Genomic DNA, 26013 nt, shown 5'->3' with positions numbered 1-26013 from the left:
CTTGTGCTTACGTGCATGAGTGAAACTAAAAAAAGTCCGCGAAGAAAAAATTCACACATCCGTAACAATAATTCGACGAAACAAAGTTACAACCGCCTAAAATACCACTCGAAACATGGCGTCCGAGCTCTTAAGCTCTCGAAGGCTATGTCCGGACTTCAACTAGAATTCGAGCAGGTATCACGTGGCATGGACGGGGCAACTTAGCGTCAGAAATGAGTTTCGCGTGGTTGCCTGTCACTTTACACTCGTCGACGCTCCACACAGCGGTTGCGCAGTATGCTAACGCACAGCATAAGCACTGGGACGTTCGTGGTTGAGTACAGCGCCGCAGATCCAATCGTCATAGCGCCTTGACACTAAAGCACCGTTCCATTTACTTTCCGAGAACCTCCATTGGTGTATGTCTCGTTCCTGTCTCGCTACTCATGTTCTCTATTGTATAGGAAATACACTTCTACTTGATTTGACTTGATTTGATGTCTATTTCTTTCAAACGAAAAGGGAAACCAAGGCAAAAGGCGGCAGGCCTGACTGGGCCGTGGCTCCCTGTACGTGATTCTCACTGGTCAGAATATTTCGTCAGAATCTCGATTTCATTATTCTTTTCATCACATTTAATACGCACGGACATAACGTGAAGTGGTAACTTCAGGTGGCTGTCACCGCTGAAGGCGACGCGCGGCCAGTCTCGTGAAGTCACGTCCTTTCGGGCGCCGCCGAGTCACGCCCGAACCGAGCGCGCATGGCGGAAAGCAGTCCTCGTCCCGTTCATTTGCCATAGCAGCGAGTCACGTGTACTATTATACCGCGTACGTGTGCAGAGGGCTGTCCTTTCCGCTCGGAAATACGCCTCGTCAAGCCTTGCTTCGCCGTCAACGTCGTCGTTCGTCACCCGGACTCTTCGTTTAAGCCCACTTCAGATCCACTCGAGCAGGTGGCTGCCTGGCTGCGTGCTTCCCGCCCTCATTTTTTTATTTCTTCCCGCACAATCCTCGGCAATTTCTGTCGCACGCCGCTCGTCACGAACAAGAGCAACGTTTAGAGCGATGCTCGATGTCGTCTCTCTCTTTTTTTCCCGTTCGGGCGTGCTCCGTCCGACTCTTTCTTTCGCTTCGTTGCTGCGGTTTAATATCTCCCCGAGTTGCGCCGCAGGCGAGCGTGGCTGGCTCCCTTCGTCCAGAGCACGTTTTGAAAGCAAACTTGTCTCTTCCCCCCCTTCGCCGACAAGCAGCGTGCTTGCTAGTGAGCATCCCAGGGGAGCCGCTATTATGCCTGGCCTATAGCGCCAGCTTGGACGGTGCTTTGGCGCCACTAAGGACCTCATTGTTTTGCTATTCTCGGTGGGAGGGAGGTCGGTGTCCCGCTGGTCAGAAAAGAACGCTCGTTGGAGTCTCTTCCGATTTGCCAAGGGACGCGTACATACAGCTTAGTTGCCGCTGTTGTTGCTATAGCCTGGAGCAACCGCGCTCCTGCCGCTGCAGCCGAGAAGAGCACAAGGGGGGCAAGCGACGAGTCTGTCGGAGCCGGGAGCACGCACGAACGCAAAGTCGGGACGCATTCGTTTGGGACGGCGATTTGAAGCTGATTGTGCGCACTCCCCCCTCCCTCCCTTCCTCCCTCCCTCTACGAAGGGCCCACGCCCCGCGCGGGCTGCTTTCTCAAAGCGGCTACTTCCGCCGGTTTCTTCCAGCGCCGACTTCTGCTGCTGCTGCCCGCCCTTTCCTTTCAAATTCTCTTCTGCTCCGCGTATTCTGTAGCAGACGACGGCGAACGCCCCCGTTGTATGCGTGGTGTCTGAATGGATGGCGCGCCGGGCGCTGTTGGGAGCGCGGCGTTTGTGTTTGTGCGTCTCCCTCTCTGGCCGGCAAACATGCGCGCCCGTGACAGGCCCAGTTTGCCGCTGCGTGTGTGTATATATACGGTCGAAACAGTGCGGCAACACAAACTCCGCACGCGGACTCCGCAGAAAACGCTCCCGGCCTACCCCGGCCTCCCTCACACCCCGCCTTGAAGCGGGTGACAAGCGCCTCCTCCCTCTCCGATTCTCATTGCAGAGTACGGACGTGAGGAAAAGGAAACGCCAAGATCCAGGGACCCCTCTCTTCGGGGGACCTGGCAAGAAGAAACGTTGGGAGCCTAGAGTTCTGCGAAATAGATGGAAAGTTCTCTCACTCTATTTCTTGCTCCCTTTCTCTTATCATCAAAGAAAAGCAAGAAAAAAAGCAAGCAGACAAGAGCGGGGTCGAAAACGAAAGCAAAGCGCTCTGAACCGTGGAGGCCTCTCTCGGGCAGTGCCCCCCCCCCCCCCCTTCTCTTCACCGCCGTATGAACTGCGGCAGCGCAAGTGGCGGCGGCGGCTTCTTCGCCCACCGTCGACTCCTTTGTGCTTCCGCGTCGCCGACTCTCCGAAGGACGGGACGGGACGGAAACCTCCTTTTTTCTCGGCTTTGTCGCCCCGGCCGGGAGTTTATTTGGTCCCATTCTTCGGGCGGCTGCATCTCCGCTGCATCTCGTGAGGAACGTTCGCTTCTTTTCTCGACCGTACCGCGCACGCACACACAGAGAGAGAAGCCTTATTATGGAGTCCCGACCCCGGCACCCCTTGCGTGCACGAAGAGCACGACGTTCTGCGGCCGGCTTTCTCTTTTCCCCGGAGCACGACAGATTCGCAAATGGCGAATAAATGGCACGACAGAGCAGCTTGGCTCTATACTCGACGACGATGCTTCGTGCCCTGATTGATCCACGTGGTGTGGATGGGGAAAGTGAACGTCTCTAAAGTTAGTTAATCTACTTTAATTTTTCTTGTACAATTTCCGTTTTACTCTGATATGTGCTTTCTTTAAAGTCTTATATCCCGTCCTCCGTTTAACCGCAGTGGGTAAGGGAGCAAGCAACTATATGCGATCAGGAGACTCGTTGATGCCACCATCACGGGATGCGGTAGCAGATGAGATTGTAGCCCCAAGTTGACCTGCGGGAAATTGGTGGTCTCGTACGTCATTCGGAGTCAGGGCAAGAGATGTGGTTTTCCTTTCCTGGGAACTCAATTTTTTCCTGCCCATTTTGATCACATTAAGTTCTGTCCCTCTCTGGCACCCATTTCATGTCCGCGGTAGCTGTTAGTTCCTTCGGTAACCTGCGTCTTTCTATTGACTGCCACACGCATTCATTCATTCATTCATTTATTTATTTATTGTGCGGCGTGCACTAGCTAGCACCGCAAGAGAAGTTTCTTGGCGGAGAAACCGCGAACGGTATGCGACGGCAGTTCAGCGCTCGATTGGCCAGCCTTTTGCAGTTTTTCTAGGCAGCCACCCCCAGGCAGGATTCGTACAGTTTGTTCCAGGAGTCCGAAAGTGCACCGTTCGTCGAACGCGCGCTTAGATCTTTCCGCGGTACGCAAACATCGTCGCCGACTTGCCCTTTCTCCACGAAACAACGGCTGCGGGCCGTGCGCGGTATCATTACGACTGGGAACACGACAGGAAGGGCGATGTCGCCATCGTTTCCCAAGCAACGACCGCCAGCGTAAAGAAAACTAAAACAAAAAAATGCAGAGAGAGAGAGAGAACAAGAAAATACGCGCATTTAGGAATCGACTAATTCGTCAAAACAGCGAGGCTGTATACCTCCCAGGTATTGAGCAACTCACGTACGCTGCCAACGTCGGAAACGCGACAGGACGCCCCCGGGCTGGTGGTCGGTGTGTAATAAGCATGTCCAGCGGTTGGGCGGCGGCCATTTATAGCCCATTGGACGTGGTCGACGACGAAAAGCGACCCGCGTGTATACTCATCGTCACGAGGCCTGCGGTCATGTCGCATGCTTGTCGTCGTCGTCCAAGTCGATCGTCCGCTAATGGAAGGGGGGCCACTGCGACCTACGACACCGGCACGCGGTGGTTATATATCGACGACGCCGTGTATAAAGGGAAAACAGGGGGCGGCGGCGACTCGGCAAGCGCTCTTGCCGCCAGCTCGCAGTGACGCTGATCTATACCTTCAAAAAACCCGAAGGCAACGAACCCCACAGGCGTACGCAGCGATCACCACGGTAGACGCCGGTTGCACGCGCACACACACACACACAGAGAGAGAGAGAGGGGGGGGGGTGAGGGAGGGAGAGGGAGGGATAGGGGAAAGGCAGGGAGGTTAACCAGAGAAAAAAAATCTGGTTGGCTACCCTACGCTGGGGAGAGAGGGGAGGGGGAGGTAAAGTGGTAACAAAGTAGAGATAAGGAAAGGAAGGAGCATAGACACACAATCACAATCGGTCACTGTCACACAAAGAATATACTGCAGTTATAATGCTAACTCCGCCCTATAGCGCCACGTGATTGGATGGAACTGAATGCAGTCCCCGAGCACAGCTTGCTTGCAAGTTTGCCATCTGTGCGCACCGGGAGCTGAAGGCACGTGACCGCCCTGGTGCACAATTAAAGTGTGCTATGCTCGTAAAATGATATAGTGTATCATCGTACGTATAGTACACAGATAAGTCTGTATCCTGCTATCGCAGAGCACTGACAATACGTATGAAATTGGTGCACCGATATCCTGCAAGCCTGGTACACGAGCAAGAACGCACCAGTGCAGCATACAGGCATTATGTCGTCCTGGCACATGGGCAAGATGCAGCAAGCTAGTTCCCGCATACACAATGATTGAATGGATACTGCTACACAGACAGGGGACGAAGACTGTGTGTCCTGGGTGGTATACGCAATTATTCTACACCAGTAAGGGAGACCTATTATAAGTTCTGTCAAAGGGTACGTGCCAACGGACAGTGCACGATATAACAAACGTCAGTATTATAAGTACACCTTGAATTTTTCGACGTCGTTGCACAACCAGGCGTAATAACTTTCGCACTGAAACAGACCATGCCAGTAATTACCCTCTGTACAAACCTACAGCGCAATGGATTACTTATATAGCAGAGGCTTCAGAAGCCGCACGTACACGAAAACACATCGAAGCCTCGCGAGAGCACATCGTTAACCAGACAGCGCGTCCTAATTGAGCTCAAACGACGGGCGTCCTTCGCAGAACTTAAGCATACTTTACGCCGTTCGTAAATTTTTAAGCCGGAGGAACGTGCATGACTGCATCCGCATACACTCTGAGGCTCGCACAATATAGGAACCGTGCGCGCGTCTCCGACCTGCAACGACGTCACCGAATGTAAGTCGTCGATCCGGTCGCGCAGCAGGGTGATTACGGGAAATCGAAAATGTCGAGACGCAAGGAACGACGTCCTTGCGCGAATAATGCACCGCGTATGCAAATGAAGGGGACCGCGAGTTCGTCACAAAAGCGGACCCACCGCATGCACCGACTTTGTGCGTGCGGTCCATCACTCGGCAATCACGCTTTCCGTTTTAGCTCGAACAATAACGGTGCCGCGTCACAATTACGAAGAAATCGGAATCGAGCTTGCATTATATGCCGAAATCCGCGCGCGTTTTAGTACGGGGGTAAATCATTCGCGTTTTTATCCACGCCACTGATGGCCTCTCGATCCCCTCGCTGCTCAGCAGTCCCATTCGCGACTTCGATTCAACGTGCGCCCGTATAGGCAATGCGAGAGGGAACGGCGAAATTGTTTTCAAGGCAACGACATACGGGTTCCCGGCGAGTTCATCCAAACCTGAGAGTTAATTATGCACCAAGAAGCTCTCCACTTGAGCATGGCATAGATGATGTTCAGTCGCCGTGGCCTGCTGATAGAAAACGCTGTATTTCGTGCAATTCCAACATTCTGTCAATCAGCATTACTGTGTAAATATACATATATACGAAATATTACTGTCTAGCCAATCTGAGTAAATATGGGCCAGGAGCGGGCTCCAATGGAAATGAGTTGTTCCCATGGATCAATAGCAGACGGCACTGTATGCGCGATCCGCATGCAACCAATACACGGAACGAGATCTTGCGGAACGAAAGAACGAACTACGTCGTGCATGTGATCTTAAGTCACGTAAAGGTTCAGCTTAACAGCGTATATTATACCATAATCTTATCACTATGCTGTAACCGCTGCACCCCCCCCTCCCCCCCAACTTCGCACGCGCAGTTCAGGGCATGCGCAGCTGTCGTCACCGGTCGCTTTTTGTACGCGTTGTGGGCGCCATTCTTAAGAAACCTTGTACATGCACAGCCGAGTAGGATCGCTAGTGGGGCGGCGCGCTCCTATTGCATAACACGATGGGTGCCGCCGACGCGGACCTGCCCGTATAGAAGGAAGGGCAAGCACTCGTTTAAATTTTTTCTCCCCGTTTTTTCCTCATACACATTCACTTTCACTGACCCCGTGTCGCCTCTCTACGGTTGCCGCCCCCTCTTCTATCCTTTATGTATCGTTTCTTAACATAAATTTTTAATTTCACTTCATTACTTTATTTTCTTGCTGCGCCAACATTTCGGCGCACAAAGAAAGTGCTACGCGAGAGAGCCTAATTATCTCCCTCTGCTACGGGGACACGCACACTGCTCCTTGATAAGTCGACGCAGTTTCGTCAAGCATAGCCGTGTGTCGTCTATGTGACCCAGTTCCATGCAGCACAATAAAAGCTAGAGCCGGGCCGCAATTACGAGCAGACGGCACGGAGCGGACCACCTGTGTACTCTTTTATGAATTGTAATAAAGTGCATCCCCCTCCCGCTCAATCATTTCATTCGGTGTGTTACGCGTCCACAGTTTCCACCACGCAAATCGCCAAATTTGGAACTACTTTTCATATCGCGCGATCACGGACACGCACCCCCGCACTCCCTCCTGAGGCACCTCGGATATGCTGCGAAACCATCCTGTCCTTTCTGATTCTCCCTCCGTCCATATTTTGCCTTCATCTTGCATCTTTCGCGTTGCACAGTGCGTAACGTTCAGCGAATACCAATTAGCTGAATTTGCTGTTCCGCCGAGCGAATCGCAAATTCAAGGCAAATGGCCGACTCCTCTTATTGTGTCCATCCGCCGACGCGCGAATACTCCGCGCATTCAGTTTTCCCGAGGTTACAGACAGGGATGCCTTTTTATGTCTACAGGCAAAGCGTGAAACTTTATGTACACCGCACATCACACGGACCGTCACCAATGACCACGAGACTGACGCTGTTACGGGACTACTTCGCGTCGCGCAAGAGCAAGCGCTCGCCCTGGGCCCTCTTGGCTTCCGCCGTACTGCGCAGAACTAGACCGTACCCGGAGCACGGACAGCCGGCCGCGCGGTATGAAAGGGACGCGCCATTAAATTCTTGCGCGCCGAAGAATTCTCGAGAAACCCTGGGGCCGGCCGGTCCTTCGGTGCAAAGCCCCTGGCGCTGTAACGAAGTTCCCAAATGAACGACAACCTACACATATACATAGTATAATAATGCGCGTACCCGCACGGCGTGCCGCAAGAGGACGGCAGTTACTAGGATGTGCTTCTCATTTGCCCGCACTTGCTTGCTCCTTCGTTCCAAGACATCGACAGTTGTTGCAGGGGCCTTCTCTTTCTCTCTCTCTCTTCCCCTCGCTCTCGTCTGATTTTACTTTCCGAGGCAAGCGCCGTGCATAATGAATGCGGTGATCGAAAGATAGTTGGAGCGTTAACATGTAGCGTGTAACTAGTACTCCCGGATAGCTGGAGCGAGACATGAGTGAACTGAAGCAAGCGCGCCAGCGTACTTTGGTCGGCGCCGCGTGAGAGCGCGGGAGGGAGAGGGAGAGAAGAAGAACAAAAATGATTCGCGGAAAAAAAAAAAGAACTCGGAGAGAAACAATTCGTATAGCGTAAGTTGCGCAATTCGCGCAGTTGTGAGATTGAACCTGACTACAATTACATTGCATACCCCTCGCTAGCATATTAACCTAAAAGAAAATCTTCGGTGGTCACGGCAGCCATCTTTCGCGCGGGTATAAGCAAAGTCCATTGTAATCGAGCTTTTTTTCTTCTTCTTCTTCTTTTCTTGTAGTTGCGCGGTTAACGAGGAGACCCCGAACGAAGCATTATTGATTAGATTCAGTTTTTTTAATTCAGCGTGCCGACACAGGTTGAGGTAGGCCACAAAAGTTCTTTTGTTTCCCGAGGCTGACCGCAGCGGTAGCTCCCATCGGCGAAATTAGAAACCTATTGTTCTTTAGTAAATTACAGGCATAGGCAAAAGTTATATCTTTTCTGCGGTAGCGTATAAGAGAGACAGCAAAAGAAGTTAGCATGTCGGCGACATTGTCTACCATTTCTTTTTCTAAATGAACAGCATTAGTATTAACGCAGTCATTTGAATATTTGAACAGAAATCGAGCACTAACGCCATGATAGGAAACACGAGGAAAAGAAGAAAAAGAAGAAAGAAGGAAAGAAACGGTAAAAGGCAGCAAGAAAACTATAGCAACAACTAAATGCATCCAGACACTTGGCGCGACGCTATATAGTGTGCTCAGATCTCTCGTTTCCAACACCTTTATTGAGTCTAACCACGGCGTAAGTAGATTGAAGCTTCGAGAACGTAGCTTGCTTCTCGGTGCTTTTCTATACGCAATTTCACGCGACGCGTTGCATCAGTTTTCTTTCTTTTCTTCTTTTTTTTTCTTTAATAGAATTCTTCGGAGTGCAGATTAACGTTCGCGCTGTCGTTAGCAATATTGTGCGCTCCTTCGAAATAACCTTTCAGACAAACGCGCTCGAAGACGCCACAGGCCTCTTTAACGCTTTCGCACTGCAGCAGCTCTGAAACGAATTAAAGTTTGAAGCACGGGCGAGCCCTGTCTAGTGTGAATAGCGCGCAGGAACTTTCATCGGGCTTTCTTGAACTATATGGGGGATTGGGAAAGGAGCAACTGGTTGAGGACGAAGCGAGGACCGTGTGTTCCGCGTTGTCGTCTGCATGCCGCTTTGCATTCGCAAACTGATCTTGGCTATCACCTGTTCCGTCTTTCCCTTCCTTCCTTCCTTCCTTCCTTCCTTCTTTCTTTCTTTCTTAAAGCGGATCAGTCGAGAAATGACGCTCGCTTATTGAAGTGTGAACGCCGGAACACGAAAAGGGCAAATAATAACAATAACTTTTAAAAAGAAATCGGCGCGTCTGCGCAATACCTTTTGGAGGAGCGTGTGCGGGCGAAGCCGACGTGTATACCGTGAGGACAACAAAAATGGCAGATATACGCAAACAAAAGGAGGCTCGATCTGTCATCTTTTCTGGCTCACGGTATAGCAGGTTCTCGGAGGCCGATATCGCGAAGAAGTTCCGCCGGATCGGGAAGCGAATACGGCGAGAGAGAGAGAGATAGAGTGCGGGTACGATGCAGAGTCTAAGCAAATATCAATATCGCCTCGCCCGATACCCACTTTCGTCGGGAGTTTCTCTGCGAAGACGTTATCGGAACGGGTATAGAAAACTGAACCGTATAGAGTCGAGGGATGGTGCGCGTGCGAAAAAGAAAAAACGAAATAAAGAAACGAGTAAAATACCTTTCACGCACGCAGCTACAGGGAGACGAGCGTGGCAAGACGCCTTGGCTTCGAAAATGTGTGTGTGCGAGTGCGTGTGCGTGTGTGACGCGCGAGAACACGGCATATGGATCTTCTCCCGATACGCGTCGCGCCGTTTCCGACAATCGTCCCCGGCTGCAAAGTCCGTTTCGAATATGCGCGAAGTCGTCCCGTCTGACTCCGTGCCTTTCGCTCAGGCGGTCCTCTTCGTTTCTTCTATATAGCTTGGGTTATTTCGCTGTCTCTCTCCTTTTTTTTTACCTCCTCCTCCTCCACATCTCTTCTTCCCCCCCCTCCCCGCCATCTCTCTCTTAGCATACGTTCTGTCCACCGCCGCACTGGTAAGACCATGTGCTAGCATTCTTCTTTTTTTTTCTTCTTTTTTCGATTCTTTTTCGTATCGGTCCCTGTGACAGCGCGCATATCTGAGATATGGAGACGCTGTTACGAGCTCTGTCGCCTTGGGTATCCTGCTGGATTTTGTTTCCGTAGCACTGAGCGCCTAGACCGAGCTGTGCGAAAGCGCCGATGACTTCCTGCTGTGCCAGCTGCCTTCTCTCTCAACTCCCGCCCTCGCTCCCACCCACCCATCGCTCCAACTCCACTTCCAGAAGTAGAAGCATCCAAACTTCATCACAGGGCCAATTTTTTTCGCAGTTTCTGTTACTCGTGGTCGCGTTATAGGTCTTCCAGTTTCTGCCCACTTTTGCTGGCATCAACGAAGCATCGCTTGATGACAACGATAAACCGGTGACAGCGAACATCGGCGAATAGTAAAACAACGAAGCGTGGCAATATAGACTTTATGTAGGCAGAAGTAATATGCCTACTAGGAGACCCCAGAAGCTATCTGCAATACAACTATAGCTTACATGTAGACGATCCATTTAATTTTTGTAAGTGTTGAGCTGCTTGACTACGATAAGTGGCATCCAACTCGGCCCCAACACCCGATTCTACTGCAAAAGTGCGGCTCCAGAATTGCATTCCGAAATGTAACACGCGGCGGAGATGCGGCCGCGACGCTTTGGAGCAATTCACATGAAATGTTTTCACATGAAAAAGCGGAAGGACGTTCGGGACGTGTTTAGTTTAAACATCCAACGCCGGGTGGCACACTAATAGCGAAGAAAAAAGAATTCTGGCGGCTCGGTTTCGAGTCAACGTCCACACACTAAAATATAGCACAGCGGCAATGATACACACGCTCACGCCGGAGACGGCCACGTGTCAAAATTATACTAAAAGCGATCGAAACCTCGGTGCCGCAAAAGTGTGGCAGTTACGAAAACCACGAAAATTGAAAACAAGGAGAGACAGAACGACAGAGAGAGAGAGAGATAAATGACGAAAGCGGAGACAGAAGTTCGTCGGACTTCGGGATTTACTTGGATCAACGCGTTGTTTACATTTTTTTCGATCGCAGGAAGCCGAACTTTCAGTCTCGGGGGGCTTTCGCCAGCTTCCGCTCGTCCGCCTTTATTTTATTTTTTAATTTTTCACTTCTTTCTTTCTCGTGTTTTCTCGTTCACTGCTCCCTGCGTGTCGCCACACTCTACGACGGAAACGCCTCTTGATCCTTATATATCCTGTCCTCGACGCGCGACGAAAAGACGGAGGGAAGAACTCCTAGGGGAGGAGGAGGAGGAGGAGGAGGAGGAGGCAGGAGGAGACGCACACAGGCTCCTATACGTCGGAGCTGCTTCAGAAGCGGGTGCGGTGCAGAAGTCGTCGGCTTCGGGTGAGGAAATTAAATGTGAAAGCAAAAAAGAAAGAGAGAGAGAGAGAGTGTGTGTGTGAAAAGAAACAAACGTTCTCATCATAAATTTAAAACGAGCCGGAAACAGCTACGTAGGGTGGAAAAAGGGAGAAAAAAAAATACGTTCCGCAACCTCCTGTTTCCTCATCTTCCGTTTTTGACAGATGGTGACTCCTCTAGATGGAGAAACTGAAATGTAAAAGCGCAAAAAGAAAGAAGGAAGAAGTAAAGAAAGAAATGAAAAGAAAAGAAGATACAAAGACTTCGCTCTCAAAGATGTATGGTGCGGGATGATTTCGCAGATTTCTCTACACCGTCGTCCATTTATCTGGCAGGCGTTTTTCTCCATCCCTGTGCGTAGCTCTTTTCTTGTTAACACTTGAACCGCCAGTTCATCTTCCAACGTTTTCTATTCCGTCGCCTCGACCTAGTATATCGCCGTGATGTACGCCTCTCCGCAGGGACGTCGGAACGAGTTAGGGAAGGGTTGGTCGATGCACGGCGGATAGGGTGAACGCTTGACAGGGAGTATCATCGCGGCGCTGTGCATGTATTGTGTCTACCCCCGCTCGTTTTAGGTTGCGGCTGATTATAGACAGCATATATACCGGAAAATTTGGCGAAGCTGCCAGGATGATGAGGAAGAAAACGAGAGCCCTGTGCCATTTGCCTGCCTCCAAGCCTCTCAGCTTCCTCGACTTTAATTCTCGGATACCACCGACGGTGCCACATCTAAAACTGCTCGCGACGTACTGAGGTGGCATCCACACCCTTCGCAAATTGCGATCAGTGCGCGGCGACTAATTGAACTCACTGGGACGAAGCGAAAGCGACGGCCGGGGCTGAGCGCGCGGTCCAGGGGCAAGCAATAGTTTAACGTCGAAACCGCACCTTTCGTCATAAGCAGGTCTTACAGACAATTCATATTCATCGCGTCAACCGCAAAGACATATCGCCAACATCATTACAGAAAAATAAGACGGTCACAGTGCCGAAAGTGACATTTCCATTCGCACATATGTAAGACGGCAATTGATGCCTGGCTAACTCAGTTGATTATTATTATTATTATTATTATTATTATTATTATTATTATTATTATTGTTGTTGTTGTTGTTGTTGTTATTATTATTATTATTTACTTCATCTCGTTTCACATACGTTCCACTTACTTTTACGAACATATGTGGGACAAGAATGAAAGTGTATAGTTCCGACCCTCGCGTATATATACGCGCATGTATACAGACAGTCACACACAACGCTGGTTTTCGTAGCACGCGTCCTGAAGAAGCACTCGGCGGCGCGCATTTTCGAGAGAGAGAGCTTGTCGCATACAAGTACACACACACACACACACACACACACACACACACACACACACACACACACACACACACACACACACACACACACCACAATTGTACCGAACAAGGAAAGGGGCGATCGAACACCGCTCACCGCGCGCGCCACCTCCGAGGCGAGGGACTTGAAGGGCCGGCTGGAGTGGTCGACCAGATCCGGGGAGTAGTTGCGGTTGGTGACGCGGAAGGTGACCTCCACGGCCCAGCTTCCGGCTGCGGGTCAAAAAGAGACGGCGCTGTGGTTACACACTGTGAGACCGGGTTCCAAGGTGAAACGTCGAAGGACAATTGAATGATCGAGAGCGTTATACGTGTATACGCCGAGTTGCAGACGTAGCGAAATCGCCGAACAACAGTGTATATACAGTCACGCGCGAACAACGTCGCGACTAATGGATAGTTGTCTGCGTTCCATTCTGTTGAGCATTATATTACGACGCTGAATAATCCCTCGCACGCAGCGACAGTGCACCGCCAGAGTACCCGCCGTGGTTGCTCAGTGGCTATGGTGTTAGGCTGCTGAGCACAACGTCGCGGGATCAAATCCCGGCCACGGCTGCCGCATTTCGATGGGGACGAAATGCGAAAACACCCGTGTGCTTAGATTTAGGTGCATGTTAAAGAACTCCAGGTGGTGGAAATTTCCGGAGTCCTCCACTACGGCGTGTCTCATAATCAGAAAGTGGTTTTGGCACGTAAAACCCCATAATTTAATTTTACCGCCAGAGTGACTTAGGTTTTGTGAAAGATACTAGAACGATAAACGGGGTTTCTTCGCAGAGGCAAGTATAGAGAAGGCACTATTTGTGCTCTGTATATACGGTGGTGTGCCCACGGTGCAATCCGAGAGAGGTGTGCTTGGGCGCGTTATTGGGCCTTTACGCATTGTTACGTGTAAATCGTCCCAAGTGCAGTAGTTCCTTAAATGCTTTCGAATGAAACGTAGTCTATATTCTTGCTTTCTTGGCGAGCACTCAGCTAACTATCCAGAAGAAAGAGCGTGACTCGCGAGAGCACCAAGCCGGCATCGCGCCACGCGCTTTTCATTTATACGTCATTTCCGGCCTATCCCGGGAACCACTCTTCGTGGTAAAACTATAGGCTATTCGCGAGTCCAGAAGTGTTCTCGCCATGGCAACATTGCTCCTGCAGCCTGACACTTAAGTCTGCAGCGTCTCTTTGACACAATATGTCGGAGAATCGACAGACCCAGCCGTATGCACACGTATACCACGTCCTTCGTGCGCTGAGGATTGCAAGAGCGTCGTGCCCTTTTCAGACCGTCGTTCGAAGGGCGAGCATCGTGCAAGTTTAACCTCAAAACTGTACTGGCGCCAAACGTGGGATCTCAACTCGCGACCCTCTAAAACCAAACGCATCATGCTTTCAAAACAGCCGTTTCTTCTTCTTCTTTTTTTTTTTTGACGACGCGGCTTTCAAGAAAGTACACACGGTCCTTATATGAATACATGTGCGTTGAGATTTCGACTAACTACCACATCTTCCCCACTAACCCCACAAAATCTGGAGCAAATCGAAATGCACCTATAGCTGCGAGAGATTGAGACAAGGACGCGTCAGCGGGGGGAAAAAACGAAAGTATGCAGCGGTATAATCAAATCCCTCGCTTCGATCCCCATCCACCGAGACTCCTTAATATACAAGGGATCGGTCGCAGGTTCAGCATCGAACCAAACCGCAGTATCGAACGATCCGCGCTCACGGGAGGGGGCTTTGCGTGGTTTAGTGTGTATACATGGGGAACGATGCAGTCGTGCCGCGGGACGAACGGAACAAAGCCGGTAATAGAACGCAGCAGCACGCCGACGGAATTACACAACGACCGAAATTGACTGCGAGCCTCGTGACTGATCGGGCACCGTAAGCGCAATCTCTATATACCTCTTGCTACACGGGCTGCTTCGATTTCCGGAAGATTATTTAGAACTCTTGCGGCGAGTTCGACGCATACACGCGATTCCGCAAAGCCTCGCGCTGCTCGGAGGTTCCTTTTCTTTTTTTTCTTTTTTTCAGTCTTTGCTAACAGGATATGGCTGAAGAAGGCAAGAAAAGCTTCTACGCGCTTTTGGGTCTTGAGATTTTGAAAAGAAGAGAGAAAAAGTCCAGACGAAATGAGAAAGAGAAAGGTGGAAGCTTATAAGTAAGCTCCCGAATTTCGTGGGTCGATCCGCTAAGCAGATCCGAGGTGCGGCTTCGAAGCGGGAGTAAATAAACGCGCTCGAACGGAAAACTAAGCAGTCGAGCCCAGAAGAAGGTGCGGCAGTGATTAAAAAAAAATCGAATAGAAAAATACTCGCCTGGAGGGGCTCAATACGGATTATGAACTCTAATCTGGGTTTTAATGAGGCGGCATTGGAGCGTCCGTGTGCGGGCGGAGCTCCGCGCCCTCTCGCGTTGCCGCTCTTTTTTTTTTTTTTTAACTGGAGCTTCGGCACGCGCCACTGCTAGAGAATAGAAGTCCCTGAGCTATGTTAAGTTTATAAAATCTTCGCTTCTTCTTTTCTTTTTTCTTTCTTTGCTCCTGTCCATTCATCTTTCACATCAAGGAACGGCTATAGGACGGGCGATACGGGTGGCCGTCTTCTTGTATAGAGTCACCGGCTTTGATTTCGTTTTTTTTTTTTTTTTGCGAGAACCGAGCCAATTAGGGAAACTAGAATGTTACGCACTACTTTCCCTTTTTCTTTTCGCCAGGAAAAAAAAAGCGGTAAATAAAGAAAGAAAAGCAGGACAGGTTTGCGGGGCTATACTGAACTACAGCAACATTTGTTATTGTTTTCTGTCAGCATTTATAGTTCGGAACAGTATCCAGTCTACCTATGATCGTGTGATCCGTTACAGAAGAAGAACATACAACACCTATATGCGTTCCAAAGTAATACCTCGTTAGGAAACTCCGCCCTGAAAAGCTATTCGCCAATTCTTGCCTCTCTCTCTCTCTCTCGGCACGCGCGTATATGCCAGTCTTACATACCTGCTCCTCCTTCTTTGCAGAGTATACGAAACGCGTTCATCTGTCATCATCAGAGTGTGTAATGCACTGCCGCGAGAGACTCGTCGCGCCGAGCAAGAGCATATTCTCCGTTTCATCCTCTCCCCTGCACAGCCGAGATGCGGCGCTGCATAAATCTCGCCGTTCAAGCATCGGAGCCACACAACAAGGAGAGCAAGCACTGCTTCGCGTAACGACTTCGCCGTGATTTCCCTCCCCTTTCCCCTTCAACCACTTGACGGAGGAGGAGGAGGAGGAGGAGGAGGAGGGGGACGAACATAGGTCGCCGCGTCCGGATTCCATATGTTTCGGCGCCGTCGAAACAAAAGTATAAGAGGACAAAACGAAAAATCGCGTCCTCCGCGCGGCCGCTTGCGTCGCGCGCGTCTATAACTAATGACCCCACGGCGTCCCTGTCACGAGGCACAAATGTTCATTACCGTGAGGAATGGACCTATATAGGCGCTGCCGCGAACGGGTCCCGCTCGACGGAGCCATACATCGCCTCGGGAGGCGCGACGGGAGGAAACTATACGCGGGCCAACGTGACAAATGCGCTCGCGAACCGCTTAAGCTCGAACGAGAGATCGCTCGTCCGCGCGGTATACACGATGATGCGTTGTTCTCCACCAGCGCGCACTCACCGCACCCTATATAGATTCGGCGGGGTATACAGAGTGCTCTCTATACGGAACTGGTGCTACCTCCTGTAACAAATGGTTGCGCACTGGGGACGTCAACGGGCCCGCGTCGTGATTCGAACTCGGCGGCAAGTCAGCGGCGATGCATGTTCGATCACCTTTCTGCCTCTTGATGTTGTTGTACAGGCGGGCTACCGCGCTACGCAAGCAGTGGACGGGGGAATGCCGCGCACGACAGCGATAGTGTATATTGTGCGCAAGCGCACGCAATACCGCCTCGGGCGAGCATGTATTGAAGGGAAATATTCGTAGCAGATGCAAACAAAAGAGCAGCAGGTGTCACCTTTCGAAAACGTGTTCGCGTGGCTCTTCCGCGAAGCTCTGCAGCTAAAAAAAAGAAAAGCATGACGGTCGGTATGCATTGTCGAAGTGCGATTGCGTGCGCACCTCGCCTACGTTTTGCTGCGTACCAATGCGAGAATATGCAGTGTCCGAAATTCATGATAAGCCAGCGGGTGCCGCTTTACTGTCATCGACGGTGCGTGGACTACCAACTCTTTCGGGGCAGAGCGGTAAGAATTTGAAGTGAAAAAGACACACGATCATAACATAATATAACCGGAAGATATTCGCATGAGCGCGCACATATGCTACTAAACATTGGTTAGAAACAAAAGAACCAGCCCGCGAATCTGCATTTTTGCTACGAAATGTTTGTGAATGCTAGAAATGCGTTTAGGGGAACGTCGCAACTGCTTTCTCCGTTAGATATATAGCTGTCAGCTTCTACTGTCAGCGGAATCGCGGGACACGAAAGAATATTTGCGCCCTTTTGTACCCTCTCGTGTTCCTCGATTCAGGCGTCAGTTTAGCATCGGCTACGTGTACCCAAGTAACTCAGATTCAAACCCTGTTGCAACGTTTCTCAGAGCACATAGGTTCAATTCAGTGGCGCCAGCTGCGCCCAACCACGCGCGCGGCAGCCGGCTCTCCGCGTATAGCGGCTCCACGCGCACTCCGCTCTGCATCGTCTCGATTTCCGAGTCCCGAAGCCAGCCGGCTCGTCGTGCCACGCCGTGTATAAACATATACACACGCGCCGTCGTTTGCGTAGCGCTCCCGAGCGCGCGCTTTCTGCGTAGCATGCGAGCGGGAAGGGGTCACGGCCGCCTGTTGCACCGATCGGCGGTCATCGATTACGCGCCGCTATAGAGAACGAGTTATTAAATAAGAACAACACGGGGGAGAGGGGAGGGGGATGAGCGGAGGCTGCAAAGGCGAGAGCAGCTAGCTGCGCGAGCTGTAGGATCGACACGCGCAGATGCGCGTACAAGGGAGACCCCATGCGCGAAATGCTAGTTAAACGAGGTAGCGCGAGGGGGTGTTACGGGTTGATCGGTACAAATTATTTATAACGCGAGCAGGGAAACGATCCGAGCAATGCTGCGGGCGCCGCAACAGGCAGCGGCGTCGATCTCAGGGAGAGGAGGGGAGTTGACGAGAGAAAGAGAGAGAGATCTAAAGAGAGCACCGCATAGGCGGCAGGCCGAAAGCGCCGGACACACACACACACACACGAACGCGCGCGCGCGTACAGATGGATGCGGGAAGGAGCAAGGGGAAGGGGATGCTCGACAGCGCTCTCGATGCGTTCCATCGATTCATAAATCACACGCCGACCCCGGACCCCTCCCCTTCCTCTACTGGCCGCCGCCGCTGGGCCCCCTTGGGGGGATTCCACTGGCTGGTGGTGTGAGATCGGGGTGAAGAGGGAAAGAGGGCTGTTGAATCGGCCAGGAAAGAGAAGGTCGGTACAGAGGTTGGAGGGGGGGAGAAGGAGAGGGAATCGAGCACCTTGTATAAGCGAAGATCCGCTGCTCTCAACTTGTTCGTGGTGTGTAGTGTTACGGGCGCTTGGCCGCGTGCAGAATATACTATAATGCAGCGGATGCATGCGCGCGGGATTGCTTCCTTGCCAGCTTCGATAGATATCATGTTCGCTGGCGCAACCGGTAGTTACAGAGAAGGGCACGACCGAGAAGGGCAGCGAGGGAAAGGAGGATACGAGACGCAGAGGAAAGGGGACGCCAGCCCCCTTGACTCGCCATTCGTATATAACTACGCGGCGGTGTTATACGTACGTGCCGCCAGCACGGCGCATTAACTCCGCTCGCGCCGAGATACTTTTCTGCGGCTCTTGTTTCACCGACGAACACGTTTCGCATGTAATCGCCGCAGACCCGCGACACACAGCTTTTTGCTCTCTCTCTCTCTCTCTCTCTCTAGCGCGCACCAACGGTTCATGGCTGATGCTCAACCGTGCGTGAATTAGCAGCAGCAGCGGCAGCGCCTTCCTCCCCACCCCCCCACTCTCCCTGCCCATTGAAAGAAGCAAAGGAACACGGATAATAAAGAAAGTCGCGCGGCGAATCGCTGTCCGCTGAGTCGCGCAGCTATGCCCATGCACCGGCTATGGGCCAAGCAGCGTTCATTATTTCGGGGAGCACCGGTCAGCTATAGAAAAAAGAAAGGAGGCGGCCGATGTGAGTGAGAGTGGTGCCGGACCAATCTTATAGGCGATTATACCTTGTTATGCGCTGCTGCTGCCTCCTCTGTGCCTGTTTATTTTGTTTGGTTTTGTTTTGTTTTTTCTCGGGAAAATGCCGTGCATACCGGTTAATGGATATCGGCGCGACGAAGCGAGGAGTCTGTCGCTGCTCGTATCAGGCGCATTTGTATACGCGCGCTGAGCTTGAGGCAGGCATGCTCCGCCGGTATTTCATTACGCACCCGTGGCAAGGATACGATTGTTTTTCATCCATCTGGAGCCGGTATACGGGACCCCGCCATTATAATCACGGTGGCCCGTCCTCTTGCCCTTGTTGCCAGCGGTTCTGCATTCCTTGTTTTGCCTTTCGACCAGCGGAACTGTACAGAGTCGAGGCAAGGAGTCGAGCGAGAGAGAGAGAGAGAGAGAGAGGGGGGGGCATCAGAAGCGGAGGAGAGCGCGTGATATGGTGGATGGGAGAGGAGGGCATCTATTGTGAAGGGCCGAGAGTTTGGAACTTTGCGGTGACTAAGGCCAACGCTATGTGCGCTTCGAGCGTTCCTTCCCAGCGAACGGAGCGTATTTATGGCTCTCCAGATAACCGAGTGATAGAAGGCGCTTCGGGTCATATATTGCGTTCGCGTGGGCGCCTTATCGGGGCGTGGGAGTCATAACCGCATTCTTCCCTCCTTTTTCCTTCTTTTCCCGGCTGATTCCTCTCTCCGTTCTCAGCTGAAAAGTGACTAGAGACAAAACAAACAGAAATGGGACGGTCTATATTGAGCTGAGCGAGAGAGCCATCCATAAAAGGGGCCCGTGTTTCTCCCTCGCGATCGTGGCCACAGGCTTACTAACTAAGAATGAGTATAAGGACGAGAATGAGTAAGGTGGCCGGGCAGCGCGCTACGGGTGCCCGAAGCTGAACTCACTATTCGGTCAATGCACAGACGTCATACCGCGCCGTTAGTAAACGACACTCGAAAATGCTTCGTCAACCTTTTTTGTATTACTCAACTTCCAATCAAAATCGTAATGCTTCCGACGAGATACACATTTCAGTGAAGTTCAAAACACCGTTTGCGGCTTTTAATTGTCCCCTTAACCATAATAATCTGTCTGGCTTGCATTCCTTATTTTTAACACTCTGCGCTTGTTGCTCTTCTGTCAGGAACGTAGCGCCACGTTGATATCGTGCGCTTGAAGTTCGTGACCTTGAAGTACTGGCAACGCAGCCTTAAAGAAAAGAAATGCACGCTGGATAGATCGCGGCCGAGGAGCAAGGAAAGACCGAAACGGTGCAAACGCTTCCTTCGAGTGCGCGGATACGCAAGCCCGCGTCGAGTCTGAGTGATCGCAAGCGCGCGCTTTCACGTCAATAACGTTCGCTAACCAAGCCTCGATAACCGCGGTCAAGTCAAGCCCACCAACGTAGTTGCCGTCGCTTGAGAGGTCTCGGTATGCGGTCCGTGATACAGGTGAAGAAAAAAAAAGGGGCCGCCTAAAGTTGGTGTCGGGGTCAGAGGTGAAGAGGGCCCCCGAATGGCATAAAAATGACGCTCATTTTTCGCCTCTCGGAGCGAGAGAATATATCGTTTCTTTCCAAACGCCCGGTGCCTGGTAGCCGCACACGAGCTGTGGACGAGTTGAAATGCGAAACGATTGCGTCGTATCTCTTTAGAGGTCAAGGAACCGCAAGAGAGAGGGGTTATAGATTAGGGTCTCTCTCCATGTCGATTGCGCGAGTCTCTTTCGGACATACAAAAAAAAAATGCGAGAATGCGAGCGAGAGTGAGAGAAAAGAAAGAGAGAAAGAAAAAGACGGAACAACTGGCCGCGTCGCCGCGGGAGTCGGCCAGCCGCGACCACGCGTTTGATTTATGACCCAGCGACGTGTCTTCGTTACAAGCACTCGGCGCGAACGGCGCGGTCCACTTTACAGGCGGCCGCCACACGCTTCTGAAAAAAGAGCCTGCTTCCCTCCTTTTTATCAGCCCGCCGTGTTTCAGAGAGCGATACTTCACCTTCTCCTCTTTGTCTTATGAGACCATCATACTACACGCACGGCGGCACTACGAGGTCGCTCTGGTTCGACACGACCGTTTTTATCTCCTTTGTTGCGAGCGATCTCCCCACCCACCCACTTTTTTTCCACGCGTGAGAGATGAAGAAGCGTTACTGCACGGCAAGACGGCACAGAGAAGAAGAAGAAGAAGGAGGATTTGAAAGCGCCGCAGCTTTCTTTTCGCCACTTTCGTGTCGCGTAAGGAGAGGCGATTGCGGGCAGGTTCGCGGGTCGTCGTGGGGGCTCACCGTCGCCTGCCTCGTCGCTGTGGTCGCGACATTAGATAGCTGCTGCATGTGCAGCTGAGGCATTCTTTTCTTTCTTTCTTTTTTTCGGGGGCGAATAAAGAAATGGGTGAGGTGTAGAAGACGAAGGCGAGAAATAGATTCGTTACTCGGTACTTCGAGGAGCTTCGATAAGAGTCGAAGGCTCGAATACGACGACACGGAATGGTGGGCGAGATGGTATAGTGCAGATGACGCTGGCGGAGGAAAAAAAGAGAGAGAAGAAATCGAGCTCCACTGTAACGCGACTTTAACTCTCTCTCTCTCTCTTTCACATAGTTTTATTTTTTCATCTCGTCTGCCAAAGGAGAGCATTTACCTCAACACTTCGTGGGCGCCTAGAGCCGCCACACAGGTAGGTACTGCGACCTCACCGAGTGCTCTGGATAAACGGAGTAATAGGAGAAGGAGGAGGAGGAGGAGGAGGAGGAGGAGGAGGAGGAACAGAAATAAAATAAAAAGGAAGAAGGACAAACAAACGCGCAGGCCAGAAGACGACGCGAAGATGAGAGATGGCACGCCGCCTCCGCTACCACTGAATAAGCCCCCCTCACCCGGTGCGCACGGCGTGTGAAGGAAGAAACGGAAATTACTTCGTCGGAGACGCGGGGAGGACTTCGTTGGCGCGTACGAGCGCGCTCCGTTGGCGGCATGCGGCCGTCGCAGTTTCATCTGCGCAACGATTTCTTCGCACCCCGCAGGATCCCAGGAGGAGCACAGCAAGAAAGCGACGTATACATGAACAGCAGATGTCTCGGGCATGGCTTTCTTGCTTCCTGCTCTTCCCGTTCTTCGTCCTTCTCTCTCTCTCTCTATTCCCCGCTCACCTTCTAACATCCAGGAAGGAAGGAAGGAAACGCGAGAACAGAAGAGGGCTCTTCTGATATATATATATATATATATATATATATATATATATATATATATATATATATATATATATATATATATATATATATATATATATATATATATCCGTTTATAGCGAGGCCAGATGCCCGCTGGTGTGCTACCGAAAGTTATCGGAAACTGCCTCCCGCCCGTGCTCCTTCATATCCAGCCCGGCAGAGTCGAGATGCCAGCCAGGTTCCTCGCTCTTCTGCAGCCTCGGTGACAAATGGCGGCTCGGTTGACCGCGCTGAAGGGCCCGCGCGCTGAAGGGGGACGGCGAGGCCTTCCTCGCTTTTTCGGAAGGAGGTGACGAAGACAGAGAGTATGTGGGGGGGCGGGGGGGGGGGGATACCGCTTTTAAGGGAGCCTTGTGTTTCAGCCCTTTGAAGAAACTCCTCGCGGCCGAGATGCAACATCCGTCAGTCTGTCAGCGGCGTGCACCGGTGACGACGTGGGGGAATTCGCGCCCCTGCCGACGAGGCGCAGGAATGCAGGCTGCCATATAGGCATCTCGTCTCGGGTCGTCTGCTCTTCTGCTGAGCGCGACAGACGGCGGATACTTATAGGCGCCGTCTGGACCGGGGCGCGAGGCATCACCGAACAAAGTGCGTTACAAACGCGGCTGTCTGAGAATACGGCGGGGTATACTGCCGTGCTAAGTATCAGGAGAGAGCAGCTTGGAAGGATATGTGTGAACGTTGCGTTTAGTTGCGAGTGCTGACTCGACATCCTTCAGAAACGGATTACGAACCATTTCGTCTGCCTTTCGTCGTTTCCTTGCTTTATCTTCCCCAGACTTTCGGGAACGGTATTATAGGGAAGTGCAACTCGGTGGCAGAAGGGCTCATTCGCCGCTCTCCAGAGTAACAGCATTAGTATCGAACCGCGGAAGGAAGAGGATGATCCGAACCGCTGCGGCGGCGCAACACAGATTGCCGCGTCATCAGGACTCGGGCCTGCACTGTAAGGAGGGCTACGGTAAATTCTCGCTGCCAGAAACAGCGCGTCGACGGTATTCATTTGGCGGACTGACTTATCCAGCACCGAGCTTATATGAGCATCCGAACAGCGTCAGGAGCACAGTGTAGTGCCATCTGTCAGGATATGCTGCTCGACAACGCGACTTCGAGGACTTTTACGATTACCAGCGGCTATTATTAGAGAGCGGGGGGGCAGCGGGAAGGCGATATGACTTGCGCAGTTTAGGTTACAGTAACGAGAACGACTGGATATCTTTAAGGAGCAAGGACCGAGCAATAGCAGAACAGCTTGACTGCGTTTGCCGATATCCGCGAGTATTACTACCCTACCTCCCCCCCCCCCCCCCCCCCCCGCCGATCAACATCGCCGTCACATAAGAATATAAGTACATCCGGAGTTCATGTTGTAGAAACAACAACTTGGGAGATATTTGCTAAGTAAGAAACGATAACAGAACAATTTCATTCCTCTTTCCGATATCCGTGGGAGTGTGCTCCTCTCTATCGGCCTCGTCGTCGCATTAAACATAAGAGGTATATCTGGAGTGCGAAGTGATAAGGAGAGCGGGCGGAAAAGGCATACGTCTCGTAATCCGGGGCTACGCCCAGGACGGCCGGGCTATACACACATTTATAAGACACACAATTGCTCAGCGAACCGCGCGTCCCACCTTCTTCTCGGAGGCAAGAACAAGCCCAACGTTTGCGCGGGGGACAAGCTGCAACGATAAATACGTCGCGAGCAGAGGGCCAAGCGGCTAAGAAGACACTGATACGCCCGAAGGCAACGTCGCAGATTACGTTTTCGATGGCCCGGCTCACGGGGTGATATAACCTAAACGCCGCGCAGCCTTCCTGCTCTGCTGCAACCCGAAGGCAGGGGAGGGGACGGGCGAGGCACGCGAGGATTAACGACGAGTGTCTTCGATAATCCGCCGCTGACGCACTGCTGGATTACGGGACTTAAGTCTGCGACTATATATATATACTGCGAGCTTCGTCTCTGGAGCATGCTCGACGCGACTCTCTCAGATCCAGGATACTGTCGCTTCTCTCTCCCCTTTTTTGCTTCCCCACTTCGGACAGTGTCCGGTCGTTTCAACGCGATACACATCGCGTCCCTGCGGGAAGCTTGGCTCAAGCAGCGAGCGGATGATTGCGCGACGAAGTAGGCGCCCGACACATGCTTGACACCTGTACGGCGCCGCTCAAAGACCGCAGCTCCGAGCGCACGCGTGCATGTCGACCCGCAATCGCTCGACAGCGGGCGAGGCCCTTAACGGGCGAGCGGTCGAGAATAAGACGTATTTATGCGAGACCAAGAAGGTCGTTATTTGCACGGCTCTTCCCATATGGACGGGCGACGCAGACTTCCACCGCTGCAGGTTGGCGCCTGTTATTACAGTTCGCGAAGGCATCGTAATGTATAAGCACCAAGTGGTGTGCGTGTGTGCGCGACGTGACGACTTATTTCGTTTCTCTTTTTTTTGTTTACGACGACGGTGCGGCAGAAGTCAATCCCCTCACATTCAAGAAGTAACATATCCAGCTGCGCTGGTCTGCTGCACTGTTTAACAAAGTTTAATATATACATGTACAGGGCTTCTGGCTTCTCAGCTTTGTCGAATAGCTCGAGGACGTCAACACGACGGCATACGCTTGCAGAGAACTTATGAAGTTACCCAGACGACACACTAAAGATAATGCATTAAGCGCCGTTCTGATAATAAGCGTTTGTTACCGAATGCTCACCGTCTACAAGTTGCGAAGTTGTATATCAGGACCGCACGTGGCGTGCTCATGAGTGTACGACTATACAGTGAACTTTCGCGTGTGTGTCTGATTTTATGCGTACATTCGGACTCGCGAAACCAGCGCCCTCTGCAGTATATGGCCCAGCATGCATAAGAAATGAAGCGTTCCCGAAGCGTAGTTACACCAGTCCGCGGTGTACGCGGCGAGATCTTAGAAGTCCGGGCCCGCTTCTGCGCGACCGTCCCTGTCGAGACATTTAGTTTTTTTTTTTTATTTCTTCCTGAAATTGGACTTCGCCCGGCCGCCCGCGCACTCGAAGTTCGTCCGTCCGGCCGCTGATTATAGAGGCACGAGTTGGGATAGCTTCATTCCGCGCCCTCATTACACGTCCTTTCAGGGCGACCCAATTTCTTCCTTTCTTTCTTTCTTTCTTTCTTTCTTTCTTTCTTTCTTTCTTTCTTTCTTCCTTTCTTTCTTTCTTTCTTTCTTTCTTTCTTTCTTTCTTTCTGTTTCAGTTTGCTCTCTCTCTCGTCTCTACAAACTTCCGGTCTGTCCGCTTGCGCGCAGAGACATCGAAGAAATTACGTACGCGGGACTACCGTTATTACGCGGACAAGAGTGCGCGAGTTCGTGGAGAAAGTCCACGAAATGGAAATAAGTCCGCGCGCGGAAGCGGAATGAAGCGTCCGCCGAGGGCAACTAAAATTCAATACGAAAAAAAATATATACTTAAGAAACATGGACGGTGCTATCTATAATCACTCTTCTCGGAGAAACTAGTACGGGAGGAAAAAAATGCGGGTCGCCGAAAAGATAGAAAGAGGGGGGGGGGGGGGGGGCTCTGTCTTTTCCTCTCGGCTTGCGTTACTGCAGCCGTCGGTCGCACATCGCCTGCGTCTCACTATGAGGGTGTATCGCAAATCACGGCGAAATGAAAACGCAACCGCAGAACGGCTGCGAAAGATCTATGACGGAGGGTTTCAGTGATTCTACGCAACACCAGGTCCACAAAGAAAACGAAAAAAGGAAAGAAACAAAAGGTTCTTTTTTTTTCTCTCTCAATCGCCCACAACCCACTCAAACTCATCACGCGCAAATGCTGGGCCGCCCATAACGGCGCCTGGTATAAGCCGCAGACGAGTCCGCCCACTCAATCACAGAAAAAAAAGAAGTCCGCGCAGTTGGCAACCGTAATCTTCTTTATTGCGTCTATTGCTAAAGTTATCTAT

General features: G+C 51.6%; 1 protein-coding gene across 7 annotated transcripts in view; it reads right to left on the bottom strand.

Annotated features, from left to right (window-relative positions):
• Positions 1-26013, bottom strand: part of LOC135908477 (uncharacterized) — a 463787-nt gene that overhangs the window by 10487 nt on the left and 427287 nt on the right. For all 7 annotated transcript variants that reach the window (XM_065440258.1, XM_065440259.1, XM_065440260.1 and 4 more), the window contains one exon: positions 12708-12823. In XM_065440258.1, coding sequence (XP_065296330.1) covers positions 12708-12823 — 116 coding nt within the window. The remainder of the gene's footprint in view (positions 1-12707; positions 12824-26013) is intronic.

The sequence above is a fragment of the Dermacentor albipictus genome, chromosome 3 (genome assembly GCF_038994185.2).
Source record: "Dermacentor albipictus isolate Rhodes 1998 colony chromosome 3, USDA_Dalb.pri_finalv2, whole genome shotgun sequence".
In the NCBI taxonomy this organism is placed as follows: domain Eukaryota; kingdom Metazoa; phylum Arthropoda; class Arachnida; order Ixodida; family Ixodidae; genus Dermacentor; species Dermacentor albipictus.
This window is presented reverse-complemented; position numbering and strand designations above follow the sequence as displayed.